Source organism: Eucalyptus grandis, chromosome 2 (assembly GCF_016545825.1).
Source record: "Eucalyptus grandis isolate ANBG69807.140 chromosome 2, ASM1654582v1, whole genome shotgun sequence".
Classification (NCBI taxonomy): domain Eukaryota; kingdom Viridiplantae; phylum Streptophyta; class Magnoliopsida; order Myrtales; family Myrtaceae; genus Eucalyptus; species Eucalyptus grandis.
In genome coordinates this window covers 23,639,165-23,665,210 of record NC_052613.1, presented here as the reverse complement: position 1 = coordinate 23,665,210, position 26,046 = coordinate 23,639,165, and the positions used below count along the sequence as shown (strand labels likewise).

General features: G+C 36.1%; 1 protein-coding gene across 2 annotated transcripts; it reads left to right on the top strand.

The window, feature by feature from the left end:
• Positions 1-12,911: 12,911 nt before the first annotated feature.
• On the top strand, positions 12,912-21,484 carry LOC104427833 (autophagy-related protein 9). 2 transcript variants are annotated; one of them, XM_010040857.3, is made up of 11 exons: positions 12,914-13,300; positions 13,696-13,773; positions 15,741-16,389; positions 16,483-16,803; positions 17,607-17,829; positions 18,617-18,796; positions 18,895-19,101; positions 19,319-19,396; positions 19,473-19,543; positions 19,710-19,820; positions 20,372-21,484. In XM_010040857.3, the coding sequence occupies exons 3-11, from the start codon at positions 15,815-15,817 to the stop codon at positions 21,213-21,215; spliced, it is 2,610 nt and encodes an 869-aa protein (XP_010039159.2). In that variant the 5' UTR covers positions 12,914-13,300; positions 13,696-13,773; positions 15,741-15,814; the 3' UTR covers positions 21,216-21,484. The 2 variants fall into 2 exon arrangements, with proteins under 2 accessions (XP_039162456.1, XP_010039159.2); XM_039306522.1 differs by lacking the exon at positions 18,617-18,796 and having other exon boundaries at positions 12,912-13,300.
• Positions 21,485-26,046: the final 4,562 nt, after the last annotated feature.

Below are 26,046 nucleotides of genomic sequence, written 5' to 3'. Positions count from 1 at the left end.
CGCGTGTTCGTCCATCTTGACATAGAATCCTGCTGCGTACAATGTCAAAGAAGTACGCATTCTGAAGCTTGATTGAAGCGAGAGGCCTAGAAAATGAGCAAACTTCAGTTCTTGTAAGTTGTAATCCCGTAATGATACTTTTGACAGACCGATCTTCAATTGGCTCGGAGAATGGAACTATGGATCTCGTAAACTTCGAGAGCCCTTCACAACTTGGTACATATATATTTTGGGTTGACTAAGATATCCACTTGATTAACCCATATGTTTTATTCAGGCCGGGTTTGGTTAACAGGAATGCATCAATGAAGATAGAATGATAGAAATTATAGGGAAAAATTGTCTAAAAAGTCCACAACTTATTACACTTTTATCAATTCATTTAAGAAATTTTCAATTTTGCCAATTAAGTCATTAACTTTTCATATTTTACAATTGAGTCTATCTAACTAATTTTGACTAAAAATCACTAACGTGAATTCCAACTGTCTTACATGGTATAGCCAATGCTAACGTAGACAATATTTTAATAATAATTTAATATTTTTTTGCTTTATTATTATTATTATTAAATTTTTAATTAAATTTTTTTCTGACTTTTTTTTTTTCCTTTTTTGTGCTAGCAAGGCCGTGAAGGTCCTTCGCATGGCCATCATAGCCTCATTAGCCGTAGGCAAGAGCGTGAACCTTGCTAGCCGTGGGCAAGGGCCTTGGTGCCCTCACCTACAGTCAACACGACCACAATAGCCTCGCTTAGGGCCTTCATGGCAACCCTCGCCAACACAAAAAAGAATAGAAAAAAAAAAGTAAAGAAAGAAAGGAAAATAAAAAATCGAAAAATAATAAAAATGTCTAAAAATAGTAACATATTATTAATAATGATCCGCATTAATGCTAATCATGCCATGTAGAACAACTAATATCCATGTCAACAATTCTCAGCTAAAATTGATTAAATTGACTCAATTGACAAAGTACGAAAATGTTTAGATTTAATTGGCAAAATTGAAAGATTTAGAATCAGAATAGTAAAAATACAATAGGTTTAGGAATTTTTAGACAATTTTCCCAAATTATAATGGTAATAACATGCTTTATAACTCTTGTGATGAGAATAATGTGATATGTCAATAGTTTAAAATTTATGATTGAATTAATCATAAATATAGGTAAAATAAATAAGGTTATAACTTGACTTTATCAAGTTATCTCTCGATGTTAGTTTCATTTATAGAACTTAATTCTTGAGGCAATTTAAAGTTTCCGTTTAAATTCATTCACTCCCCCATGTTAATGAAAATCAAGTAAAAGAGTATTTTAGCTTTCATTCCAAGTTTTGATCCTCACTTCGCTTAATTCCAAGTGACCAAACATTATCTAGAAAGAAATGAGGAAGGGAAAAATTACAAACTCAATCCTATACTTATTACAAGAATTTCAATGTAGTCCAAAACCTTTTAATTTCAGGTGATGAAATTGTCGCATCAAGAATTTCAACCAAAAATTGACAAGATAGATTATATATGAATCACATGCAAAGGTTCAACATTATATTGCCAAAACTAAAATGTTTAAGATTATATTGAATCCAATAATAAATTTAGGACTGAATAGATAACTTTCCCATATGAGAAATTTATTTTCATACTCTCTCCCTCCCCATTAGAAAATCCTTTATATTGTTTTGAAAATAACAAAATAACCAAATGATACTAATGTGTGTATTGATCGAGTAAGATCAAGTTATAGATACACATGCTAACATGTAGATATGTCTTAACATGGCAGTCAAAAACTAGGAGTGCTGCCTCTATAACAGTGAATGAAGTAGGACGTACAATGTCTCTAAAAGTTGAATGTACCTCAATAGAAGGTAAATAAGTCATAGAATGCGGAGCTCATGATGACTTGGATGGATCTAGACAGAAGGTGAACAAACCGTAGAACAAGGAGCTTGAGAAGGCTTGAATGGACCTAAGCAGAAGATGAATAGTTGTATGAAACTAGAGCATCGATACGATTGAAAGGACCAAGTAGTAGAAGGAGAAGAGTTAATTTTAGGTTTAAACGTGGAGTAGAAGTGAGAGTTGAACACCTCTATTAGTTTGAATTCAAATTTGGTGTCTTGTGACTAGTTACGGGGGCTATAACTAGTAGAAATCAGACCGGAGAAGATAACAGTAGTTTTATCATGTTTGGGCAGGCAACGAAAATGATATACTCTAAGCGAAAATAGAACTGACTATTTTGGGAAATTGTCCTTGTGAGAGCAGCAGAGAGACTTTTGCTTCTATAGATAGCGGAACCAATGATTGTTGGTGGCATTTGAATTTCAAACAGTCATTTGAGGTTAAACAGCTATAGATTCAATTTAGGGAAGGAATGAGTTGGGAAAACACAAAAAAGAAAAAGAAAAAGTCTAATAATGCTCTAAGGCTGTGTTTCAAAATCAAATTGGTATAAGATGGGATATGGTAATATGGGATTAGAAATTCTCCTTACATATTCTCTGGAATGTGGAAAACTCCATTAAATGTTTGGTGTAATTTAGAATAGGATTGACATTTTCAAAAATCCTCCTAATATCCACTAAATTGACAGGATCAATCCAAATTGCCTTTGGGTTGTATAATAATTCACTTCATTCACATCATTACCATCATCACTCCAGAAAATTTCTAGACGCTTTTTCTTAAAGCTCCATCCCCCTCTCTCCTCTATTTTCAATTTTGCATCTACATATATTCTTCTTTCTCTGTCCTTGTCTCAACCTGTTTTTGAAATGAATGAGACTTTCACTCGTCTCAACTCGAGGATCAACCATAGGTGGATGACCTGACCCTCAAGTTCCTGAAGAACCTTATGTTCCATGTCAAGATATTGCTGATCTCGTCACTTACCCACCCGGGTCTGATTAAAAAACAATAGCAAGAAAAATGCACAGAGGTTTATGGTCATACTTCCCCCTTATAATCTTGGAAAATCCTCCTAATATCCTTCTAATAACCTATGATTGACTGATTGACAATGACGATCGATGGTAGTAAGAGGCATTGGCGATTACGTAGTGGTCAGAAGTGATGATGTACTTCTTGTTTTGTTATGTTACTTTTAAAAGTTTTTTATCCTATTTAGATTTATCCACACCCTATCCTAGATAGTTAGATGGACTTAGACCTACCCAATAATTTATAGGCCTTTTACTTGAGAGTTTGCCAAATGTGCAGTTGTTCACAAGCTAAAACCTAAATCTTTAGCCTCACCCTCATCCCAATGTGCTCTGCCACCGCCAGCCCTTGCGATGCCTTTGCCCAACGCAAACGCCACGACCCCACCCATATCTTTGTCATCTTGGTCGTCGTCGCCTCCCCCATATCGGCGCACCAGACTCTCTCTCTCTGATGAGAAAAGGCAAAACAACATCCACAAATTCACAGAGCTAGTGTCTTGACGCGATGAGTCCTTGATTCAGATGGAGGCAAAGATGCATTTGTTGCCTTCGCAGATGATGTTCATGGTAGAGAGAGAGAGAGAGAGAGAGAGAGAGAGAGAGAGAGAAATCAATGGAGACCGTTGGAGCTGGTGGTGTCAGTGTCGGAGATCGATGGAGGTGGTGCTGAATATGGCTGAACGTAGAGAGATGTAGGATTGTGGGTTTTTCTTTAGATGTACGCGGGGACAATACATGCGTGGAGAGCTTACAAAAAGTTGGATAGGCCTAAATCTAACTAGCTCTTTGCCTTCTTTTGTCTGTGGCTCTGGGTTTTTCTTCATGCATGCGATATTGGTCTAGTCACAATATTTCCTCACATTTCAAACTACAAATATGAAGTAAAAAAGACCTCCTACTTTAAGGAGTCACGGTCCTTTTTTCTCATCCATAATATTATCATTTCGTTATATTCTAAATATTCTAATAATGGATAAATGTTTAAGTTAATATTCCAGTTTATCTCCATGTAGTTCAAGTTGTAAATGTTAACCTTCTCCCATCTGATATATAACCTTACGAAAAGAGGTTCAAATGTTGAAGTATCTGTTTTCTTTTCAAATTTATAAGTATGATTTCTTCGTATTATGTCCATAATCCATTTCCATCAACCAATAAATCAAATACTTTTTAATAATGTGATTTTGCAAAATATTTTTAATGTCAACTTTGTCGCACGCTTAAATTTACGTGCTTAATTATGGAAGAATGTCAAGCCCCGTTCATATATAGTAGCATTAGCAAGAGTTGAGTCTCAAAGTGGAGGACCATATTTCTGTACCATTTAACTAAATCAAAAAGGGCCATGACTAATATTTTGATTAGTAAAATGAATTAAGAACCCCTATTACTCTTATACAGGAATAACAAAAACTAATTAATTCTGCTAGGTCTAGCTCATCTTAGAAATTGAAAGTCGTCCCCACGACAAGGTGCTCAGTGGAATAAGGCAATGCATATTATATAATACATTCGTTTCATACTTTAATGAATTAGAGCGATTTCTTTTCCTCTGTTGATATTGTGTCTCAAACTTTGACAACAAAAAAGAATGTGAAAATGCAGTCAATTACAGGATTATCTGTCATCACACGAGACTTTTGAGTTTAGACTAGAAGGATTTTTTAAAGGTAAAGTACGACAACAGGATAAGACAAACCTTCAGATAAATAAACCCACCTCCATATTCTTTAGGCTAGTGATGAGTGTAAATTAAAATGAACATAAATAATAGGGAAAAGATTGAACAGGTATGTATCTAGAAAGTATCGATGTGTATCCATTACATCAGCTCATGTATCTTTAATAGTGACATAGATGGATATCTCCAACGAAAGATTCTTGAAATTGACATAAAGCGCAGCATTAATCATATCGTGAAATTCATGGTGACATTTATTATATTAAAATATACTTCTCTATTACGATCATATTGATCAAATTCATCCCATCGACATGAAGATTCCTCAATCCTGTCTCAAACAACCATATAATGAAACAAAGTTTCTTAGAAAAAAGGGTCAAAATAGCAAACAATCAATCGACTCGATCAAGCATTTGGCATTAACTTACATCATTCTGCATTTGGAACCTTCCCTTCAAACTCTCAGCAGAATCTCAACCCCGTCATCATTCTGTCAATCAGTCTTTTCAAGCCCTCCTCAACGAGAAATTATCAAAGAGAGAGCGTCAACACCAACCTTGAGGCCACCTATTCCGGGGGTCCTATCGAGGCAACCACCTCTTCTTCTGCGGATTACTGCTCTCATTAGCATGACCATTCGATCCCAAGCGAATCTCGCCCTTCCGATCCATCCTCGGCCCGATCACAAGCTTCAACAAGAGTCCCCTGCGGGCCGCCCGTCTGGGGGTGGGGTGACCGGGCAGGCACTCTGCGGCTGCCATTGATCCGATAGGCTGAGGGAGATGGTTGAAGGCATTGCCATCCTCGTTGTCGCCCGCGACCAGGAAGATCTCCTCGCATGAGCGGATCGAGGTGAGTTTCAAGTACTTCTGCTCGAGGGACTCCTTGGGCACGTTCCTTGCCAACAGCGGAGATGCACCACCCCAGTTGTTGGTGCCGAGCGATGGGTGTTGTGGTGTTCTGAAGTCTCGCAATTCCAGTTGATGATGCCTCATCTCTCTCTCTCTCTCTCTCTCTCTCTCTCTCGAAGATGGTATTAAGGAAATGGCAGAGTTGAATGTGTTTATATAATGATTGAAAAAGATTCATCGGGATTTGCTTCATATAGATTGAGACTTTCGGTTAAAATTAAATAATCATTTTGGTGGTTTCTTGGGAGTGTCACAAGAGTTAAATAAACATATCATTAAAGGGGTGTAAAATGTGACCGATGTGGACGTTATTAATGACGAGTTTAAAACCACGACGCATCTACTTTCTCGGTTGACGCCTTCTGCGTCAACCATACAGACGGCGGCCTAGCAATCACCAAATGGAATTGCGAAGAAGTAGAGAAGCGTCTGGATTGACTTTTGAATTGAAATTTTGTTAACACCCAGAAATGGCTTAGCGGGCCGTGGACAAGTAGTGAGGCTTATTATGCCCGAGATAGGTGAAGCAGGCCCGAAGGAGTTTGGACGAGACCCATCATTACAAGAACCGATGGTTCAATTCCAGCTATCGCTCGAGAGTAGACCCGTTAAACGGGTGGATCAGGTATGTTGAGAAAACTCCTACTAGGTTTTTGAAGTTAACAAAACTTTCTTATTCTTGTTATTATTCTAAAGAATAGTAGACTTCTGACATCATATCACAAACTCTTGTCAAAGTCTATTTATTTTAGAAGTTTTTCCCGTTCTGACGTAATCCAAACTGAAATTAAGTCCAGAACAAATTTATTGATCTTACGACAAGGATTTAGTATGAACATAATAGAAATTTATTCTTTAATATCTAGCTTTCTAGCGAAGAATCTCACTTACCTTTTATAAATACATTGATGGAATCAATCACGAATTAATGAAATCAATCTTGAAGACAAGTTCCTTTTTTATGGAAACCTAAATTCTAATTGTATGGGTGATCAAAATCAACGGATTTTCATCTCAATTTTCAAATGGTTACAAGATTTCCTTAATCGATTCTGTCAAATGGATTGATTGGAATAAATTCCTCTGGAGAATGCCGATGGCTAGTAAGGTGTGGAGGGGTATTTAAGGAGGTCATTCAGTCTATTTGAAGTGGGTGTGAAAATTGAAATTCCAAAGTTTGAAGCATTTTCAACCACACAACTTTTACAAATTGTACTCAAAAGAGAAAATCACAAGAAAAGTGACTTAGTGTGGTAAAAAGAGTGTTTGCACTCAAAATATTGTACTTATATGTTGATACTTTAGTGAATTTCCTCTAAGCTGAATCACCATAAATCTTGTGTGTAATTTTCTCTTTCCTTAACTTTTTATGCTTTTATCTGTTGCAATTTCTTTTTAGGTTTCTCAAAAATCTATTCCATCTCTTATCTGATTTTAAATTTTCTACAGAAGTCTGGTGGCGCTTTTAATCAAACTCTAACTCTTCTTTAGACTTTGCTCACAACTTATTTTATTTCACATTTATTTGTCAAGGTTTATTTTAACACCTATCCCCCCTTAGGTGGTAATACTAGCATTTTCAATTAGTATCAGAGCCATGTGCTCTTCTGTTGAAGGTTTATACTTCTAAGCTAAAGATATTTTATGGCTAGTTGTTTAACATCAGGACTCATGGAGAGGCAAAGTAATACCAAGCCACCTTATTTTGATAGAAAAGAATACAATGTGTGGAAGAATGAAACGAAGGTGTTCCTAAGATTAAGAGATTCTTTGGAATGAGATGTTGTAGAAAGAGGAATTAACCCAAAGGCAGCTTTAGCTACAAACGAAGGAAAAGAAGTCTTAGATAAAGATGCTGAGAAATCTAACCAAGAAGAAATTATCAAGAGACAGGCTCTTGATGCAAAAGCCATATATTTTTTATGTTGTACATTGTCTTCTGCTAAATATAACAGAATTTCTTTATCTGAAATTAGAGAAAAAAAATCAAGGGATTCATCTTTTCCCAATACAAAAATTGAAATTAGAGATTCTACTATTAAATTATATCTCGAGTTTGAACTTATAACCAAAACCCAATTTGACACCTAGCCATAAGACTTTAATTAGGAAAACTTTGATTGGACTTTTGGTGGACCGAACATTTGAAGCAACAATAAATTCTTGATGGAGTTGAATACCTAATTTGAGTAGGCTAAAAGGGGTTTATATTTTAGATACAAATATGTATAAGAGGTGGATTATATTACTAGAGTAAGGGATAATTGTCAAAAAAAAAGAAGAAAGTTGTATTGTACAAATGACAATTTAATTGTAAACCTTTCAATTTTATTAAATGAGTCATAATATTTTGATTATTTGTCAATAGAATCCTTTTGGCCGACTGAACATTGTTGATATGGATACTAGCCATATGTTAACCTCTATCCTATGTAAAGCAGTCTCACATTGCTTGGGAAAAGCCCTCTGACCTGCTTGATAACCTCCACGGCTCCCCTCACCTCACAAAACGTCTTTTAAGGTTAAGAATGCGTTTGGTTTAGCATTCCCAAGGAGCTTTCAGCCTTCGAAGCCTCTTGAGGGGATACTGGATTGTTTGGCAATGGCAGAAGTACAGCGCAAGTGCCATAACTTGGCACGGAGGGATACTTAAGTGCCATAACTTTAAAATTGTACGCTTGAGTGCTAGTTTTAAAGTTAAATGGGACACTTAAGTGCTACTCCGCGAAAATCCGGCCAAACGGCCGACATGGCGACTTTTTTCGCGAAGTTTGTCCAAAACGGCGTTGTTTTGCACACCGACGTGGCGGAGAAAATGCAAAAACGACGCCGTTTCGTGTTTATGTATAAATAATAATATAAAAATTAATTAAATTAGATTTAAAATATTCAAAAATTTAAAAAAATTTAAAAAATTTAAAAATTTTAAAATTTTTTAAAAATTAAGAAATATTTTAAAAATTTTAAAAAATTAAGAAAAATTAAAAATTAAAAAGGGGAGGTCGAAGGGGCGGCGAGGGCCCCCCTTTTTTTTTTTAAATTTTTAAATTTTTCTTAATTTTTTAAAAATTTTAAATTTTTCTTAATTTTTTAAATTTTTTTAAATTTTCTTAATTTTTTAAATTTTTTTGAATATTTTAAATAAAATTAATTTTAAATCTAATTTAATTAATTTTTATATTATTATTTACACGTAGATACGAAACGGCGTCGTTTTTGCATTTTCTTTTCGCCACGTCGCGCAAAACGACGCCCGTTTTGAACCAAACTGTCGGAAAATGGCAACGTCACCATTTGGCCGGATTTTCACTGGAGTGGCACTTAAGTGTCACATTTTACCGATATTGGCACTCAAGTGTACCATTTTAAAGTTATGGCACTTAAGTGTCCCTCCATGCCAAGTTATGGCACTCCAGATGTCCCAACCTCGTTTGGCAATAACTTTCAATTGGGAAGGCTAAAAATCCAATGCTAGTAGGGATTAACTTTGAGCTTTTATCATTTGGCCAAATGCTAAAACTTATTTTTTTTCTTTCAAAACTAGGTTCACTCATTCTTCAAATTTCTAATTTTACCCTCGTTATTATTTTTTAAATGCCATAATAATGATAAAAAAAATCAAATATATATATATATAAATGCTAAAAAATAATATATATATTGGTCTTTTAAAAGAAATTATTTATATATTTGATTTTTTAGCATTATTGTCAAAATTTATATTTAAAAAGTTGTATACATATATATTTTTTTTTCAATTTTAAACAAACAAAATTAAAAATTCGATGAAGGGTTTCATTTAAAATATATATATATATATATATGTATTTGATTTCTTAGCATTATTTTCAAATTAATATTTAAAAAGTCGAATACATTATTTTTTTCAAATTTAAAAAATTAAAAATTAAAAAATTTCGATGAAGGATTTGGTCTATATATATATATGTATTTGATTTTTAGCATTATTGTCAAAAATTATATTTAAAAAGTTGTATGCATTATTTTTTTCAATTTTAAACAAATACAAATTAAAAAATTCCGACGAAGGATTTGGTCTTTTTTAAAAAAAATGTATATATGTATTTGATTTTTTTTAGCATTATTTGTGAAAATTTATATTTAAAAAGTTGCATACATCATTTTTGTTTTCAATTTTAAGAAAATAAAAATTTAAAAATTCCGATGAAGGGTTTGGTCTTTTTAAAAAAAATTATATATGTATTCAATTTTTTTAGTATTATTGTTAAAATTTATATTTAAAAAGTTGCATACATATTTTTTTAAATTTTAAACAAGTAAAATTAAAAACTAATGTTAATCACTCAAAGAGCTTGCCTAAAGTATTTTAGGCTAAATTGTTTTACATTTTTCCAATGGACTTTCAAAATACTAATCCAAACGCACCTTAAGTCCCCCTAGATTGGCATCGAGCTAGGTTGAGGTGAATCTAGGTGTATGTTAATCCCTACCCGTTGCTATGCAAGCAATCCCACATTATTTGGAAAAAGTCCTTTGACTTACTTGATAACCACCTCGTCTTTTTTAGGCTGAGTCCCTTGAGATAGAGTTGACATTTTAATAAGTTATTTAATTTTTTAAATTTTTTTATGAACTTTTTATGAATTTTTATCTTTCTTTCTTTTTTTCTTTTTCTTACCAAGTTTGCAAGCCTTGGTAGGAAAAAGAAAGAAATCAAAACAAGAGAAAAAAATCATAATATTTTTTAAAAATGCAAAAAAATGTCTCGTGTTGTCCTAAACCACATGTCAACAATTGCCAGCCAAAATTAGTTAAAAGGACTACATTTAAAATCATCAAAAGATTTATGACTAAATTTGCATTAATATGATATGTTTATAACTTTTTGGTAATTTTCTCAACAATGGGATCATTAAAATTTTCTTTCCGTGAGTTTTTAAAAGGAATACTCTGTGAAAGATTGTGAGGCAACCCTTGAGAGTTTACCTTGAGTGTAATTTAGGTTAAGAAAACACTTAAACACTCGAGTGATTGTAAAACTTATATTTTCAATAGATTTCTAGGTGGCTGGATCTCCTTGTGGAGTATGTAGCATCATTTGGATCAAACCATGTAAATGTCTAGGTTGTGTTTGGTCATTTTGATTTCTAGTTAAGATGAAATCGGATATGATATAATATTAAATCTAGGGATATTGTTATACTATATTTATTGTTTTGTGAATTACAGTTTGGATATTTTTATATTCTATCAAATCCGTTGTTTACTATGAACAATATATTGATATAAATAAACTCGAAAATGAAAAACGGAGATCGTAAGAATTTATCATGATTCACCGCTAAAGAGATTACAAATGAATAAATGGGGATCTTCATCAATCAATTTGTAATTATTGAACGATCTACATGTTAAACAGGTTTAACAATTATAAGAAATGTAAACAAGTTACACCAACATCGGCAAGGTAGATCAACCAATAAACTCAAAATCTAGCAAAAGAGAGAATATATGATTATTCATCTTAACGATTCCTAAAAGTATAGCGGTTTTATTCTCTTGTTACTATCATGAAACTTTAACATGAACTACAGAGCTACATAAAAGATTCTACTCTTTTGCTGCTTTTGTGGACTTTTGACGTGAACTAGAAAGCTATGGGTAGAAGGAACATGCACCCATTTGTTTATAAAATCTTATATAACTCGACACCATTTTTCTTGTCTATATTATGCCTGAAATTTGATCGGGTACTAGTGTATCTCGATATGACTTTTTTGCACCGTAGAATAGCAGCCTTAGTTTTATAATTCTAGTCCCAATCCAAAGATACGCCCAGATGAGAACACAGAGCAACCAAGTCGAGCCTTTTCGTTCTGAAGATGCCTGCTTTCCTTTTCCGAAGAATGTAGAATGGTCCAGCTGAGCCCATTTGCACCTGCCTATTTAAGGTCCACCTTCTCAATAAAAGCACTTTTGCACGATTATTTTTGCTTAAAAAATCGAGATTATTTGATATATTCGTAATAGCGAAATCAAGATTCACTGAAATGCATAGATTTAATATCGTTTGTCATACATATGTTTAAATTAAGTAAGAAATATTACAAAGTACGAAGTTTTGAGTAAGATCCATGGTCTATGCCAAGAATATCTTCTGAATAATATACTATTAAGATTTGAATATTAAAAATCTTTTTGTGTCATTTTACTATGATTGAACCTTAGAAAACAAAAAATGAGTTTATATTATTTCTGTAATTATCAAGTATCACAAGCATCATGAATTGTGGAATTTGCCAGGGAAAAATACGATAGCTGATGAATAGGAGTAGATTGTTATTGTATCAAACAAATCTTTGGTGAATAAATTGAATCTTTTGCGATTAGTAAAGTTATGAATAGATTCACATGATGGAAATACATTGTTCCGGTCATGAGTTGATACAAATCGTTAATATCACATGGAGAATCGACTGATTTTAATAAGTATTGGTAAATTTTTTAATTAGCACATAAACTTTTGACTTAGCACGATTAGAAGTTGAAGCATTAAGAACTTGTTTTTGTAAAAGCGTCAAATGAGTGTTCTTGTCGATGATATAATAGGTGAAACTATTATTAACTTCTGGCCAATTCTATCTCATGGAAATTTTGACTCATTGAAAACGTGTCATAATCGTAGCTATAACTTAACATAATATAGAAAAAGCGATAAAAGGTTATGTCACCAAGTTAAAATAATCTAAGGTCAGCACGTTGCCCCTTAAGTGAGTGCATTTATTTTGCAAAAATAAATGATTTGAAAAATACTTTTTTAAAAATAATTGCTTATATAATTTACAAAAGTGAATGAATGAAAATTTTTTTCCTCATTTATGAAAATATTTAAAAAAAAAAAAAACGTAAGGGGCAACATGTAACCACAACAATGAAAAATGTTTTCATTATTGTATATTTAACTTGAGCGATACAAGCGATTGTTTTTAAGAAAATATTTTTCAAATTATTCATTTTTCTTGTATATTAATGTTATGTTATGTTGCTAGCCATTGTTTATAAAACATAATGTGAATGTATATGTATTTATAATATCGAAAAATATTCGACCAAAATTTACCCCTTTCTCTCTCTCTAAGTTGAGTAGTGCGAGACGAAGTTGGAAACGGGAAGCAAACAGAGGAACAACAGCAAAGAGGCTTCCTCATGGCCCCATCGTCACGTCTCCTCCCTTCAATTAAAAGACAATCGCTTCTTAGGGGTAGGGGTGGGGGGGAAGAGAGAGAAAGAGAAGCAAACGGGAAGAGGAAACCCCAAACGTCGGAAAGATAAACAAGTGAGAAGAAAATAATAATATAAAAAAATAAATAAATGGAAACCCCCTTTCTTTTGTTCCTCTGCTGCACCATCTCCATTCTTTTTCCAGTTTTAATTTATTCGTTCGGGAAAAAAATTCCGCTTCGTTCCACGCAACCAAGCCTCTGGCCCTTTCTTCCTTCCCCTTCCACCTTCCCCTTCCGCCCGTCTCGTCTCCTTCCTTCCTCCTCCTCCTTCAATCAATCCGATTCAGTTCCTTTCTTCGACCCCTCGAATCCCGCGCCTCAGTCTTTCTCCCCTTTTGTCGGCGGTGATTTTTGATTGCTCTCGACTTGCCTTTTCGGTGGTGTTCTTCGGGGGCGTTCGGCTCTTGGGCATTCGGTAGAATCCCAGCTGGAACCGACTTCTGGGTTTGTCGACTGCGTTGGAAAGGCCTAGCCTTTGGAGGCTTCGCAGGTGATTCTTTTCCTCTGTTGCCTTTTCTTTTTTGGTTGCGCTTTCTGAGGCTATGGTCTGAATTATGGGAACCCTTTAGTTTATTTCAATCTTTCTTAGTTAAATTTGCGATCCTTATCGGTTGTTTTCAGTACCTGATGTTTAGTCATGTGCGGCGTGTGCTGTGTTCGACTCCGGTGTCAGCAGAGTTTACCTCTGTTGGTGAATGGTCTTGTGGATGTGGGTGTGCTTGGGACGGTTACATGGGATTTTGCTAAATTTGGCTGAGAATAAAGTTGTTTTTATGTGCTTGACTGATATACCAAGGCGTATGGATGGATCTCGGGAGTGGTGTCTATGCCGATTAACTGGTCTGATTCTGGTAATTTGGATCCGTGTTTTTAATGGTTGGACAGGATCTGATAGTTTCCGAGGGTCCTGCTGTTGGAGGATATTGTGGTTTCTTGTTCCATCACTATTCCATGTTGGCCAAGGTTAGCTTAAAAGAACCTTTAGCTTTCTATCTATTCCTTGTTGAGACGGGCATTCCTCTCCCCCCTTTTATTATCAAAGAAGTCACAATTTCTTTTTGCGCGACATTGTTTCATTGGCTTGGAAGTAGCTAATTCAATGTGCCTAAGTAAATTAATTGTGGCTCTGATCACTATTACTATAGTTACATATTTGTTTTTATGGCTTGGAGATGCCTTGGCATCATCTCTAATCCTCTGTTGTTTCTATGGCCTTTTGTAACATTTTGATTTAGGTGAGAACTTTGGTATTGTTGCTGCAATGCCAAAATATCATAATGCTGTAAACTGTTAGGCACACACCAATGAAGATATGTAGGTGAGCAATATTATGCCTCATCACAAAATTAAGGATACCAAATCTTCCTGAAGCTAGCCAAAAGGTTTAATCTTTGTTTAACTAACAAAATCATGGTTTAGACATTAGCCAAAAGGACATCTTTTGGCAAAACTGAAATCTGAATTATTGATTGACTTTGATTAAGTGCCATGTCTCTGTATGGTTATAGGTTCTTACATCAGGAACAATGGATATTTCACTCTCTAACTTGATTGATTCAAGAGAAACAGAGGGAGAAAATCATCATTAACAGGAAGAAAATAAAGAGAATTGGCAACCTAATAGATATCCAGGAGAAGTTGTTCTGGGCTTCATGATGCTCTGCTATTCTTCAGTAGTCATACTTGTTTTTTCTGGGCAAAATGAATATTCACTGTGCGCTTCAAATTCTGTGATTTTAACTACAAAGATGAGAAATTTTGGTTGATATAAAGGGATTGAACACTCTATGGACAACTTCTAACATGAGCGCAATAGATTTTCTTTTGCTGAGACAATTCACCACAGCTTGTAGGCCACTCAAGGGGTGATATGCTGACGTCTAGCTGTTCTTATGCATTGGCAGCATAAACTCAAAAGTGAACTACCTCTCATTGCAATTTATATGAGAAAGCTTTTTCTTTTGCCATGCTTGGACAGCCCTTACGATCTTAATCATTATAGAAAAAGCCCCTTGGGAGCCTAGGGCACTGTTAGACTATTTAATTGTTCTATTGCAAAATATAAGTGCCAAAGCTTGATTTTTTCATTTGCCACATGAAATGTGACAGGCATACCTTCTATAACTTTCTTTAAAGCTAAATTTTTAGAGTTTAGTTCCCTGAGTAGGATTAAGGTCATAAAAAAGCAGGTGATAAGATCAGATTGAGGATTGTAAGTTCCTTCTGAAAATTTGAAATTTTATCTCCATCTCATCTTTCTGACGAGGGGAAATTTTTTTTCTCTTTCATCCATACACCCGGATATCAACTCTTAATTAACTGTTAGTGGTAGCTCAAAGATAGAGGTCTCATTTAAAAGAAGTCTAGGAGAGTACAGTAAAAAGAGGCATTCTAAAGCAGCACCAATGGAGTGCACACTCTAATCTTGCCTTTTAGAAATGGAAGAAAATCTAACTCACTTTTATAAAACACGATTTAGTTGGAGCATCAATGGTGGACTACACATGGTAAATCAGGGACCATTCCATTCTAGCTGTGTTCAGCCATGTTCTGCATGCCAGGAAATCGTGATACTGTGCAATTTACATTACTGATGTATTTGCTTATCATTTGAGAAAAGTAGAAGTTCTTTTAGCTGTTCATTTTTCATCCCAGGTTATCCATCTCGTGTCATCTGTATAATTGCCCCAGTTTTTCTTTCTGTAATTTTAATTGTTTACCCTTCTCTCTTGTATGTTCTGTCATCCTTTCTCTCTTACACTTTCGGGCATCCTTTCTCTTTTAATTTTTGTCATCCTGCACTGATTGTTTGGCCTCATGAAGGTTTTAGTGTAAGTGTTCTCATCTGTTTTAAGTTTGACTGCCAATACAAGTTAATAAATAAATAACTGACATGTTTTTCTTTTTCTTTTTTACTTTTTGTCATCTAGACCCTTATCTCAACCATCTGATTCATTTGGGGAATGGATTGGCTGTGTTTGCCTACCAGTAGTGCTTGTTAATAATGTTCGGTAGTCGAAAGGGTGGAAATGCTCTGGGCAGATTTAAATTGAAGTGGCAGCGTGAATCTTCTCTTACTACAGGCTTGCTTGGGGATGTGCCTCCTGAGATTGAATTGTCTGAATATGGGAGAGTGCCGAGCCCTGGCAGTGAGAGTCCATCAGCTCTTTTAAATGGAGAAAGTCTGAATTTGGAGCCAATTACTGATTTAGACCTGTTCTTTGAGAGACTTTACAGTTACTACTGTGAAAAAGGCCTCTGGTGCATCATCATAAAATGGATAGTTGAGCTCTTGAGCTTGGGGTTTACCATATGTTTCTCAGGATTTTTCCTATTGTATGTCGATTGGAATGGACTTCGGAATGCCAAGTGTGGGATGGATGCTGTGGAATCTGGAATTAAGCCGTGTGATCTATCTAAAGAAGCTCTGGATGAACACCCGTTAACTCCATTAACGGTTTCTAAAGCCGTAATTGTTGGATATCTTGGAATATTTTCCATTTACTGGATTTTCTGTTTTTTACGGTTTTTTGCTCAACTTAAAGACATCCTTGCCATCCGCCATTTCTATTATGACAGGTAAGTTCAGATTTATCTACTCCTATCTTTTTTGTTATGCATGGCATGGTGGTAGCACACAGTAAGCAAGGTGTGACTGTTTCCATTCTGCAGCCTTCATGTCACGGACAATGAACTTCAGACCATCCCTTGGGCAACTATTCTTGAGAAAGTTGTCCAGCTGCAGAATTCGCAACAACTGTGCATTGTTAAGTATCTTTCTGCTCATGATATAGTGATGCGACTAATGCGGAAGGAGAACTATTTGATTGGAATGCTCAATAAAGGGGTCCTTGCTTTCCCAATCTCTATTTGGGTCCCGGGTGCAGGTCCTGTAGTCAAAGTAGGCAGGGGCCTCATACAACATCGTCTTATCCTCACTAAGACCCTTGAATGGACCTTAAATTGGTGTATCCTCCAGAGCATGTTTGACAGGTATTGTGTTCACGCACGAAAATCTGATCAGGTTCTGGTTACTTCTTCAATGTGGTTTAAGGGCCTGTTTATTTTTACATTTTGAATGCACCAAAATATAAAATATTATCCAAATTTCAAAAAGTTATGAAAGGATTACATGTGAACCTACGTGCCAACATTTGTATATTCTGAATTTTGTGGTTCAGCAACTGGATTTTAATGCTTTGCAGCTCACTTATAATGCTCTATTTGTTGATTCATGTCTGCTGGTTCTAGCTTGGAATCAACCATTTAGCTATTTTTAAATGGTTGAAGCTGTAATCTGATCATCTTATTTTCACCATCTCACTATCTTTGGACAATGTGCAGTTTTCTTCTTTTGTTGCAAGATTGCTGTCTTCCACTTTTTATTTGCCAGCGAGTTTTATATTACCTTTTGTTGCTAGTTGCTATTAGTGCTTTAAGAGCAAGATAATCTACTTATATGAATATCTTGGGCTGGACTATTTTTGAGTTGGATAACCATGTTACTCTTCTTATGTCATTCATATGCAAAGAATGCTTTCTTGCATAGATCAAGGTGTTATGATTAAGTGGAATTCTTAAGCATGTAGTAGAGCTGTCTTTTTGTAGTTCTTTTTTGGGTATTACTGTAGCCCTTTGTTCGCATCAGGTGGGGTGGATTCTGGTGCTACTTGGTTATTTCATAATTGCGTAGTTGGACAATGGAATAATTGCTTTACTCCATGACATTGTGGAGCAATGTCAGCTGCCTGCTGCCAGACTTGTGATCTTCTGAGATGAATGTCTTTTTTATGCAGAAACTTTTGTGTTAAAAGGGACTTTGTCTCTACCCCTAAGACACTAAAGAGGAGGCTGATGCTAGTTGGGCTTGTGATGCTCCTGCTTTCTCCTTTCCTTGTCATATTCATGCTGGTCTACCTCTTTCTGAGGCACGCTGAGCAGTTCTACAATCATCCAAGCACGGCATCATCACGGAGATGGTCAAATTTGTCTAAATGGATTTATAGGGAGTACAATGAGGTATTGCTAAGATACTTGCACTAGGCAATTTAGTTCAGCTGGAGTTTTGTTGGAGAAAGAGATTTGTATAGGCTTGGATCGGTTTTTTCTTCTCTAGTCTTAATTCTGAGCAATGTAAGTGGAAAACTGTTTAGGAGAAGTTCTGAGCTAATACCTATGTAGGTAAAAATGGGTATTGGTACAATCTGTTAATTAATGGCCTGGTTTTTCCCTTCTTATCCTTTTACATATTAGATAATAGAAGCTGACATTTTGTCCATGGCTGAGGTAATTATGCAGCCTCTCTATATTCTTGTAGCCCTTCACAAATGGAGTCAGAATGACTAGGAATTTAGCTAAATCATGAGTTCCTAATGCAAATCTTTTTTATGCTAATTATCTTTGTAAAAGATCAAATGTTGTACATGAAGTCTGTCAGAATCATAATATTCAAATCCAAATTATGTTGGATAATTCGAGTTTCAGTTTGTTTCAGTTAGATAATCAGTGTGTATATAGAAATTTAGTATGTAATAGTAGTGGCTAGGGACTACGTCCTTTCATTTGGGGGAAAAGGTTTTTCTTTCTCTTGTTTGTTGAATTAGCCTTTTTTTTTTAGAGGTTTCAGAGGATCTAATAGAGAAATAAAATTGTGCAACACTTTAGTAAGATCCATATAGCTGAAATACCTTAGTGGGATAAGATTGGTTTATGGGTATGTTGGTTGTACTATTAGCCCCTTTTATGCTTTGTGATCACGTATATACCTAAATGCGAAGGCTTCACAGTATTATTGTTTGTGTGTCAGGTTGACCATTTGTTCAAGCATCGGATAAATAGCAGCATAATACATGCTTCTGATTATCTAAGACAATTCCCTTCTCCTATAATTTCGATCATTGCGAAATTTATTTCCTTTGTGTTTGGTGGCTTTGCTGCTGTTCTCCTGATAATTGCATTTCTTGAAGAGTCTCTCCTGGAGGGCCATGTGAGACGTCTCTCTGTGCTACTTTGTTTTTTATTTTTATTTTTTTAAATATCTTAATGTTATTTTTATAAGCTTATTTTTCATCTTCACATGTGCAGATATTTGGACGCAATTTATTCTGGTATGCTGCCGTTTTTGGCACAATTACTGCTATTAGCCGTGCTGCAATTGCAGAGGAGCTTCTAGTTCTTGACCCAGAGGGAACTATGTCTATGGTGGTCCAGCATACTCATTACATGCCGAAAAGATGGCGTGGAAAAGAAAATTCTGAGGCAGTTAGGTTAGAGTTTGCAACCCTTTTCCAGGTAATCCTTAAAATGTCATTGCATTTGCTCCTTTGGTTACATATTGACAGCATCTGAACAGTGCTATGAGGAAAGTGATAAATAATGAAGTGTTTTCTCTTATTGGATTATTTGGAGAATTTCCCCAATTAATGGCTTCTTCTTCTTTACAATTGTTGGGTCCCAAAATATCAGAAAGTTCCTTGTTTTCCTGATGAGGGCCTCATTTTTTGTGCAGTATACTGGAATGATGTTACTGGAAGAGATGGCTTCGATATTCCTAACTCCATATTTACTCATGTTCGTTGTCCCAAAGGTACTGGTTTCATTTTGGTTCCTCTCTCATGCTGTTGTATGATCTCACACTGGTAAACCTGGTTGAAATTTGGCAGCGCGTGGATGACATCTTGCAGTTCATTGCTGATTTCACAGTGCATGTTGAAGGTGTTGGTCATGTTTGCAGGTCACTATTCACTTCTACTTTAATGAAGCAGTGCTTAGACAGTTTTGGCTTGTTTTTCATGAGAACTTTTACAGCAATAAATATGTTCCTAAGTTTGGCCGTTACAATCTGCAAATTGGTTTGTCCTTTCACTTTTCATGTGCTTCTCTGCTTTATGTCCTGGCAGTTTTAGCATGTTCGATTTTCAAAACCATGGAAATAGCAATTATGGCTCGCCAGACAATGCGCCCCGCACTAAGAGGAGCTCTCAGGGTAAAATGGAGAAATCATTTTTGAGGTACAGTGCTGATTTTGTTGGTTGGGTCTGTTTTCACACCTATCTCGACATTTATTCTTTTCTGGATCGTTGGACCTTTTTGCTTAGTATTTGTTCTTAGCAATGAAAGTAGCTGTCCTTTCCTGACCTACCATACTAAATACTCATTACGAATATAGGCTGTATAATGTTTTCTTTCGGGTGATTCATCTACAAGAAGGTAGAGCCTTTTATATATGGAATCAATGGAAGCATTCCACTATAGATGAAGTGGTATAGATACACTTATCAATATGAATGTATCATTGAGGATGCTGGGTCAAAATGAGCTGATTTCCTAGTGAATTGCCTTAGAGATTGTAAGAATTGAGCGTTGAGATATCAAAATTTGCAGGAGATAGTCCTGAAGATGAAGTTGGATTGAAATTAAATAAAGAAAATGATGGGGCAGCATATCTTTGACGCTAGGGAAGGCAATAAGAAAGTTATAGAGGATATACTACTTTTGGTTATATGGGCTATCTGTAGTGGTGGCTTCCCAGTTCTTGGGTTCACTCTATTACTTGTTTCAGCTTCCAGAGCAGCTATCCTTCGTGGGAGCCCGATACCAAGGGGAAGCAGTTCATTTCGAATCTCAGAACCTTCAGGGACCGGATGTTGCGGGGAGAAGAGCCCCGACATGCTAATTCACCTCGCGGGACATGGCGAGCGAACCCCAACATTGGAATACATGGAGGAGACAGGAACAGCTTTCTCTCCAGGGAAATGCCGTACACTGTGATGGGTTATGGCTTCAATTTGGGCTCACACTGGTTGATTGATGAAGAGCAGAGGAACCATCCATACATTCTTGATTGCTATTACATCCTCCGTCGCCGCAGCACGAGCTTTGCCGGTTTTGGCGAAGATGTCCCCGCTGTCACTTCTGAGGTGCGCTTGCAGATGCCTGAAGATATCTGGGCTCCGTTTAGCTTTGGGCAACACGAGGATAGACAGGAACACAGCTGGGAGCATCATGATTATGGAGATCGATCAAATTCCCATCTTGGGGCATCCACCTCCACTCCTCTATTTCGAGAAAGCGTGTTTAATCCTCATGACTCTGGGAACAACTCGGGGCACAATGTTAGGAGTCACTGGTGGGCCAGAAGTGGGCCACATGATACTCAGGTTCAGACTAGTTTTATTGATCCTCCCGATTTCCACCGGTATGCGCATGACAATCATCAGGATGGTTACTCGGACCGAAGTTTAGAAGAGGAAGGCTTGGACTGGAGGATACCTCAGAGGTTGGACCGCACGACTTATGGGGAGGACTTTGAGGATTCAGGGGATGTCAGTCTTCATTTTGATGACATTTATAGCAGACCTCCCGATACTCCACCAGGGAACTTAGAGCGGACGAGTTTTATGTGAAGCTTGTCCAAATCGTGTGGGCGTAGTTCTGCAACTGTGAATAGACGTGGGTTTCCGTGATGTATTATGACATTCACTTCGACGGCAGGAGTCTCTTATTCTTTTACTGTACATAACATTCTGAATTGCCTCCACTAGATTTTAGGAGGAGGTGGATGACTGTCCGAGGAGAAGGGGAAGCCCATAGCAATGAACTGTATGAATACTCGAAAGCTACTCATGATTTTTTAGATTTGTTCATATGAATCTACGACCGTCCATGGCACGTAGATAGCATCGGGGAAGTGCTGCCGAGATGCATCCTCTGCGATTAAACCTTAAAGACAGTCCAGAGTTGATGTTGAGAGTGATTCTAAGCTTTATATAAGTCCGGTCCTCATAATTATATGGGTTATTTGTCTGTAGCAAAACAGTATTAGCCTGTTAGGTATTATTGATTGATTATTTCAGCGTGTCTAGTTAGTTCGGTTCCAAGCGAGCTAATCGTGTTCCTAATAGTGTCAGATTTAAGTTTTTCGCAGTATATTGGCATCAAGTCCGAGAACGTTTGCGTCCCTAGGGGTAATGCTCATTAAGATAGATTCTGTGGGAGTAGATATCAGTCCATGATTCAATCTTCTCTATATGGCCAGTGACAAGTTAGGAAAGCCTCAACTGCGAATCAGAAGTCACGGGTCTTACTTCCTCATAACAATTCGAACTCGCACGTTGCACTTGTCTCTTATGGTTTCCAAATGGCGAGTATGGTATATGTCATAGAAGTGTTCGCGATCAACCTCGGACAAGTTGGCCTCCAGTATCTCGCCTGGTGTCTATACGCGCAACATTGCAGGTTTCTCGCAGTTTCAGAGTCTGAGTCTCCAGACTCTTTCTTTAGTAGGGTGGACAGTCAAATGGAATGCTTTGTCATTTTTTGTAAGTCGGCTGCTTCGAAGCTTCTGCCTCTCGGGGAGCTCATCGTCGAAAAGAGAAAACCGAGCGAGGTGCTCCCTTCAATCGGTCGTATCATTGTTGTACTTGTACAGCTTGATATTCTGAGAGGATTGACAGTAAGACCCATAAGGCCTAGCAAGGGCAGCCCTCCATGGCGAGGGTCACCTGCCCAGGCGAGTGCTGCCCTTGCCCAATCCGGTGAGGGCAGTTCTAAGAGGGAACAAGAAAAGGAGAGAAAAGGAAATAAGAAAAAAACAAAGAAAGAAAGAAAGAAGGAAAAACGAAAAAAAAAAAAAATTAATTATAAAAAATTATTCATTCTAGCGTTGGTCATATCATGTATAATGGTCGACATCCATGTTAGCAATTTATGGTTAAATTGATCAGATGAACTCGGTTGATAGAAAGTGTAAATGTTTAGGACTCAATTGGTAAATGTATAATAGGTTTGGGACTTTTAGACAATTTTGGTATTCATGATCTTTGAGAATCCATGGCTCCAAACAGCTTGCTGACCCGCTCAATTGAATTCCAGATTCCTCGCTGTGCGGATGAACTCAAGACTGTTTCTTCTTTGAGTGCATGTCAGCTCACCGAGATAGAATTATAGAGAATGTGCACAATCAGTGAGTAATATTAGCACATGATAGTCGATTCCCTGAACATCTGATGTTCTCCTTGTATATCTCTGCCGCCCACATTACGGCACATTTCAAAGATGGACCAATCTCACATGGTATGTACGTCAAAAGTTGGGTCCATAGATTGGTGCCATCTCTCATCAACTTTCAAGTTGTTGAGTATAGGATAGAAAACACACCACAGGCTAACTCCTTCAACTTTTAGCAAAAATAGTAGGGTACTCAACCTATTTTCATATAACAACCAAAGATTTGGAGTTCGATTCTTGACACCTCCCTTTTACTCGTTTACACGAGTTTTTTCATTATATTTATGCGTCAGATTTCAGCAAGTTCTTCGCACATGGATATGATATATTGGGTCATACTATTCAGGATTTTCTTGTCATACAAGCCTTCGTATGATAGGAAGTCTTATTAGAGACAGTGTGACGTCTTCCTCCAACCCTGATTCCTCCAACCACCGTTGGATAGGTTGGTTACTTGCACAAACTATGAACATCTGAATTCAGAGGAATAAAATGCTCTACGAACATTCCTTACTCACTTATGCTTCCTTTAGACTACAGGTTTTGTTGCCATCGCTGACAGGAAGAAAAAAAGAAAATGACCTCGCTGATTACAATATTAGTTAGAAGAAATGACCTTGCAACCGTCACAAATCAAATGTGGATGGTACTATTGACGAAGAATGTGGAAGAGCTGGAAATCCTTGCAAATGCTTATGTGCCAAACTAATGGGTTAGAATATCATTTGTATTAGGAAAAATTGTCTAATCAATTTTAAACATATTATACAGATGTCTATTCAGTTATACATAATTTTTATGCGAAATTCCAGCCAAATCCACTTTTGAAAAAAAAAATGTTAACATGGCGAAATACCAAATAAGATAGTCAATGATAACTAGACCGTCACATTAATAATTTCCACTGAAAATTGACTTGAAGGATTATATTAAAATTTCGTGCAATGTTTTAAGGAAACAAAATTGGTAAATTCAAAAATTTAGAATTGAATTTTTATACATACAATATGTTTGACTCATTGGGTAATTTTCCCAATTGTAATATCAATTGGCTTCAAATAGAAATTGACTCAAATGTGTTGACATTTTGATTTTTGTCGGCAAATTGAAAATTGATTTTTGTAAAACAATGCAATAAAATAATAGGAGAGAAATAAAAAAAAAAAAAAGATATGAAAATAAAAAGGAAAATGAAGAAAATAAAATCATAAAAAGACAGAAGAAAGGGGAGAAAGCACTCCTATTCAGTCACCATAGAAAGGGTCCAGTCCGACCTATTAGGCTTAGTCTAATTTGAGCAGCCCATTCCCCATGCCAAAGCCATTTCACAAAATTTAACTCATGAGTTTGACCCATAAGAATCAATTTCGTGGAGCCCGCGAGACACCTGACCTAGGACCCCTTGACCTGGTTCAAAAACTTGGAGCCCGGCTCCTTTTCTGTGGCTGCCTCTCTCTCGTTCTCTAAAGATGAACTCTCGCACGCAAGAGAAGCTCACTGAGGCTAAGGTCACTGCGGTTGGTAACGTCGGCAACAGAACGAGCAACAGAGTCCACACACGCTGAACAAGTGGGAAATTATCTCTGCAAAGCGATTCTCTTCTTTGATAATGGCCTGCATCTGTCCCCCATCTATATAAGTAATTGAAAAATACGGATTAATGCAAGCAAAATTTTCATGTCTTCAATGTTAATCCTTAAAATATATTCAGATCATGATAGATTTCCCTTCGGTCCAAAGACTTCTGTCCAAAGATCATGTACCAACACTACAAAATAGGTTATTAGATTGTGTATGATCATCTCTCTAGTGTAATTCTTCAAGGCCATTTAGGTGGAAGAACGAAGAAGTAGAAGAAAGGGAAAAGAAAAATGACAAGTCACACAACCAAAATATACTTTGTTTCTTGACCAACCCCCCTAAGAAGAAGAAAATATATTTCAAAGTTTGTAACACTCCCAAAAACACAAAAAGAAGAAGAAAAAAACATTGTGCCTAAGGTAAAAGAGATAAGATGGGCATCCATCTTGTCATGGTCTATATAATTTATAATACATAATTATAGGGCTGGTTTTTTTTTTTTTTTTTTTCTACTTGCTTAGTAAAGAGTAGAGTTTGTAGTGATATTCTTATAGTCACTCCCTCGCCTCTCTCCTCTCTCCCGATCCATCATTTTCTAAAGCATTTTTACATATAAACATCTCTCTAATTTAATCCTATGAAGTCGTTTAGGTGACGAATAAAGAAGCATAATAAGGAGAAAAGAAAAATGACAAGTCTCACAAAAAAAAAATATTCTACTTAGTGTCTTGACCAATCGCCCTAGGAAGAAGAAAACATTTTTAGTCCTGTAACACCCCAAAAAAACACACAAAGAAGAAAAAAAAACATTGTGTCTAAGGTAAGAGAAACAAAATAGGCATCTATTTTGTTATGGCATACATAATTTATAATCACATAGTTATAAGGTTGAGGTTTTTCTTGTATTTGTCTAGTTAAGAGCAGAGTTTGCAATGATATTATTATGATCGCTCCCTTACCTCTCTTCTCTCTCCTGACCCTTCACTTTCCTAAAGCATTTTTTTGCATATAATCATCTCTTTGGTTTAATCCTTTAAGGTCATTTAGGTAGAACAATAGAAAAGTAAAAGAAGGAGAAAAGAAAAATGATAGGTCTAATAAGCAATATATTTTACTTAGTTTCTTGACCAATCCCCACAAGAAGAAAAAAAAATATTTAATCCTGTAACACCTCCAAAAGATACAACAAGGAGCAAAAAAAACATTGTACCCAAGATAATATTAGACAAGATGGGCATTTATCTTGTCATGGCATGCATAATTTACAATCACATAATTTGTAGGGTTGAGTTTTTTTTTTTTGATATTTGTTTGATTAATAGCAGAGTTTGCAATGATATTATTTATAGTCGCTCCCTCGCCTCTCTTCTCTCTCCTATCCTTCACTTTCTTGAAGTATTTTTGCATATAATCATCTCTCTAATATAATCATTTAAGGCCGTTTAAGTGGAAGAACAAAGAAACATAATACTCTGCTTTGTTTCTTGACCAATCCCCCTAAGAGGAAAATATTTTTAGCCCTATAGCCCCCAAAAACACAAAAAGGAGAAAAAAAAAACATTGTGCCCAAGGTAAGAGAGACAAGACAAGCATACATCTTATTGTGGCCTACATAATTTATAATCATAAAGCGGAGTTTGCAATGAT

Bases quoted from the DNA above. Each gene is read 5' to 3' on its own strand.
- LOC104427833 (XM_010040857.3), top strand. From the start codon at position 15,815: ATGTTCGGTAGTCGAAAGGGTGGAAATGCTCTGGGCAGATTTAAATTG. The intron at 16,390-16,482 runs GTAAGTTCAGAT...TCCATTCTGCAG, and splicing joins CGCCATTTCTATTATGACAG to CCTTCATGTCACGGACAATG. The intron at 17,830-18,616 runs GTATTGCTAAGA...TTTGTGTGTCAG, and splicing joins TTTATAGGGAGTACAATGAG to GTTGACCATTTGTTCAAGCA.